This window comes from Colobus angolensis, unplaced genomic scaffold, assembly GCF_000951035.1.
Source record: "Colobus angolensis palliatus isolate OR3802 unplaced genomic scaffold, Cang.pa_1.0 Scaffold131, whole genome shotgun sequence".
NCBI classification, from domain to species: Eukaryota; Metazoa; Chordata; class Mammalia; order Primates; family Cercopithecidae; genus Colobus; species Colobus angolensis.
The window spans coordinates 379,069-381,077 of record NW_012114364.1 but is presented as its reverse complement, the minus strand read 5'-3'; the positions used below and the strand labels follow the sequence as shown (position 1 = coordinate 381,077).

The window sequence follows — 2,009 nt, the reverse complement described above, 5'->3', positions numbered from 1 at the left end:
TAAGGGTTGACTAAGTATTGTACCTAAAATATTTAAAAGATAAAAGCCTCTGCCTTCCTCATTCAATAAATCTGTGTTAGGTATCTTGATGTCTTCTAATGATTTCTTAACAGTAATTGCAAGTGATGATTCTCAGATCTGTATTTGCTTCAAACTAAGTCTAGCTGATGCAACTGTTCTGCCACATATCCTGCCATTATTTGCAGATTTTTTCTTCTGTATCGGTGGCCAGCAGGTATTTAAGGGAGTTTTAAAAACTGAACAAAAGAAGCTATAAAATAGTTTAGGATGGGCACAATGGCTCAAATCTGTAATCCCAGACCTTTGGGAGGCCGAGGCGGGAGAATCACTTGAGCCCAGGAGTTCAAGGCCAGCCTGGGCAACATTAGACCCCATTTTGGCTGGGTACGGTGGTTCACGCCTGTAATCCCAGCACTTTGGGAGGCCGAGGTAGGTGGATCACGAGGTCAGATCGAGATCATCCTGGCTAACATGGTAAAACCCTGTCTCTACTAAAAACACAAAAAACACATGCCTGTAGTCTCAGCTACTCAGGAGGCTGAGGGAGGAGAATTACTTGAACCTGGGAGGCAGAGGTTGCAGTGAGCTGAGATCGTGACACTGCACTCCAGCCTGGGCAACAGAGTGAGATTCCATCTCAAAAAAAAAAAAAAAAACCTTGTCTCTAGTAAAAATCAAAAAAATTAGCTGGGTGTGGTGGCAGGTGCCTGTAATTCCAGCAACTTGGGAGGCTGAGGCAGAAGGATTGCTTGAGCCTGGGAAGTTGAGGCTGCAGAGAGTGGCGATTTCACCACCAAACTCCAGCCTGGGTGACAAAGCAAGACCCTGTCGCTAAAGTAAAATAAAAGAAAAAAATTTAGAGATGCTTTAAAACTCTTCTCAGCTGCATCTTCCATTTGAATTTAATGTCAGGAAACAATACAATGGTATAAAAATAAAATAAATGAAACCATAAAAATGCTTTCTTCAGAATTACATAAGCCAAAAATACACACAGCCATAATTATTTGAGCAATTTAGTTAAAAGCCACAAAATACTTCAAAGTTATCATCACATGCTAACACATGTATTAATAACAAATACCTCATGTCCTGGATAAGAGAGACCCTGAGTGTTGGCAACATAACTCCTGACTCAGATTTTCTTCTTTCTGGTCCGAGGGCAACTATGTAGAAAAATACCAACAAAATATTAGAAAAGTAATAAAAAATATACATGGTTCATACTAAATACTTTGAAACTGCTTTGATAAGAAAAAATTTTAACAATTTATATCATCTAGCCCAAAATGTCAAAGAACAAATTTTAAAGAAAATAGAGTCTTGCTCTGTCACTGAGCTTGGAGTGCAGGGTGCAGTGGTGTGATTGTAGCTCACTGCAGCCTTGACCTCCTGGGCTCAAGCAATCCTCCCAACATAGCCCTGTCCAGAGTAACTGGGATTACAGGTGTGCACCACCACACATGGCTCATTTTAAAAATTTTTTGTAGAGACGGGGGTCTTCCTATGTCTGGGCTATTTTATTAACACAGTAAATCAGCTATTTTCTTTTCTTTTTTTTTTTTTTTTTTGAGATGGAGTTTTGCTCTTGTTGCCTAGGCTGGAGTGCAATGGTGCGATCTCAGCTCACCGCAACCTCCACCTCCCGTGTCCAAGTGATTCTCCCGCCTCAGTCTCTCAAGTAGCTGGGATTATAGGCATGCACCACCGTACCTGGCTAATTTTTTTGTATTTTTAGGACAGACAGGGTTTCTCCATGTTGGTCAGGCTGGTCTCAAACTCCCAATCTGAGGTGATCCGCCTGCCTTGGCCTCCCAAAGTGCTGGAATTACAGACGTGAGCCACTGTGCCCAGACCCAGCTGTTTTCTTTCTATGTAATCTGGAACTGCTTTTGGAAATTTTAAACGAATCACAAAAGACCACCTAGCAAACGATGCAATGTGTACAAATTCTGGCCATAAGGACCAGGCACTTTTTTTTTTTTTTT

At 41.3% G+C, this 2,009-nt stretch overlaps 1 protein-coding gene across 1 annotated transcript in view; it reads right to left on the bottom strand.

Annotated features, from left to right (window-relative positions):
- The window catches only part of DENND5B (DENN/MADD domain containing 5B), a 119,077-nt gene that overhangs the window by 28,198 nt on the left and 88,870 nt on the right, over positions 1-2,009 (bottom strand). The window contains exon 13 of the mRNA XM_011934143.1: positions 1,106-1,187. Within this exon, the coding sequence (XP_011789533.1) occupies positions 1,106-1,187 (82 nt within the window). The remainder of the gene's footprint in view (positions 1-1,105; positions 1,188-2,009) is intronic.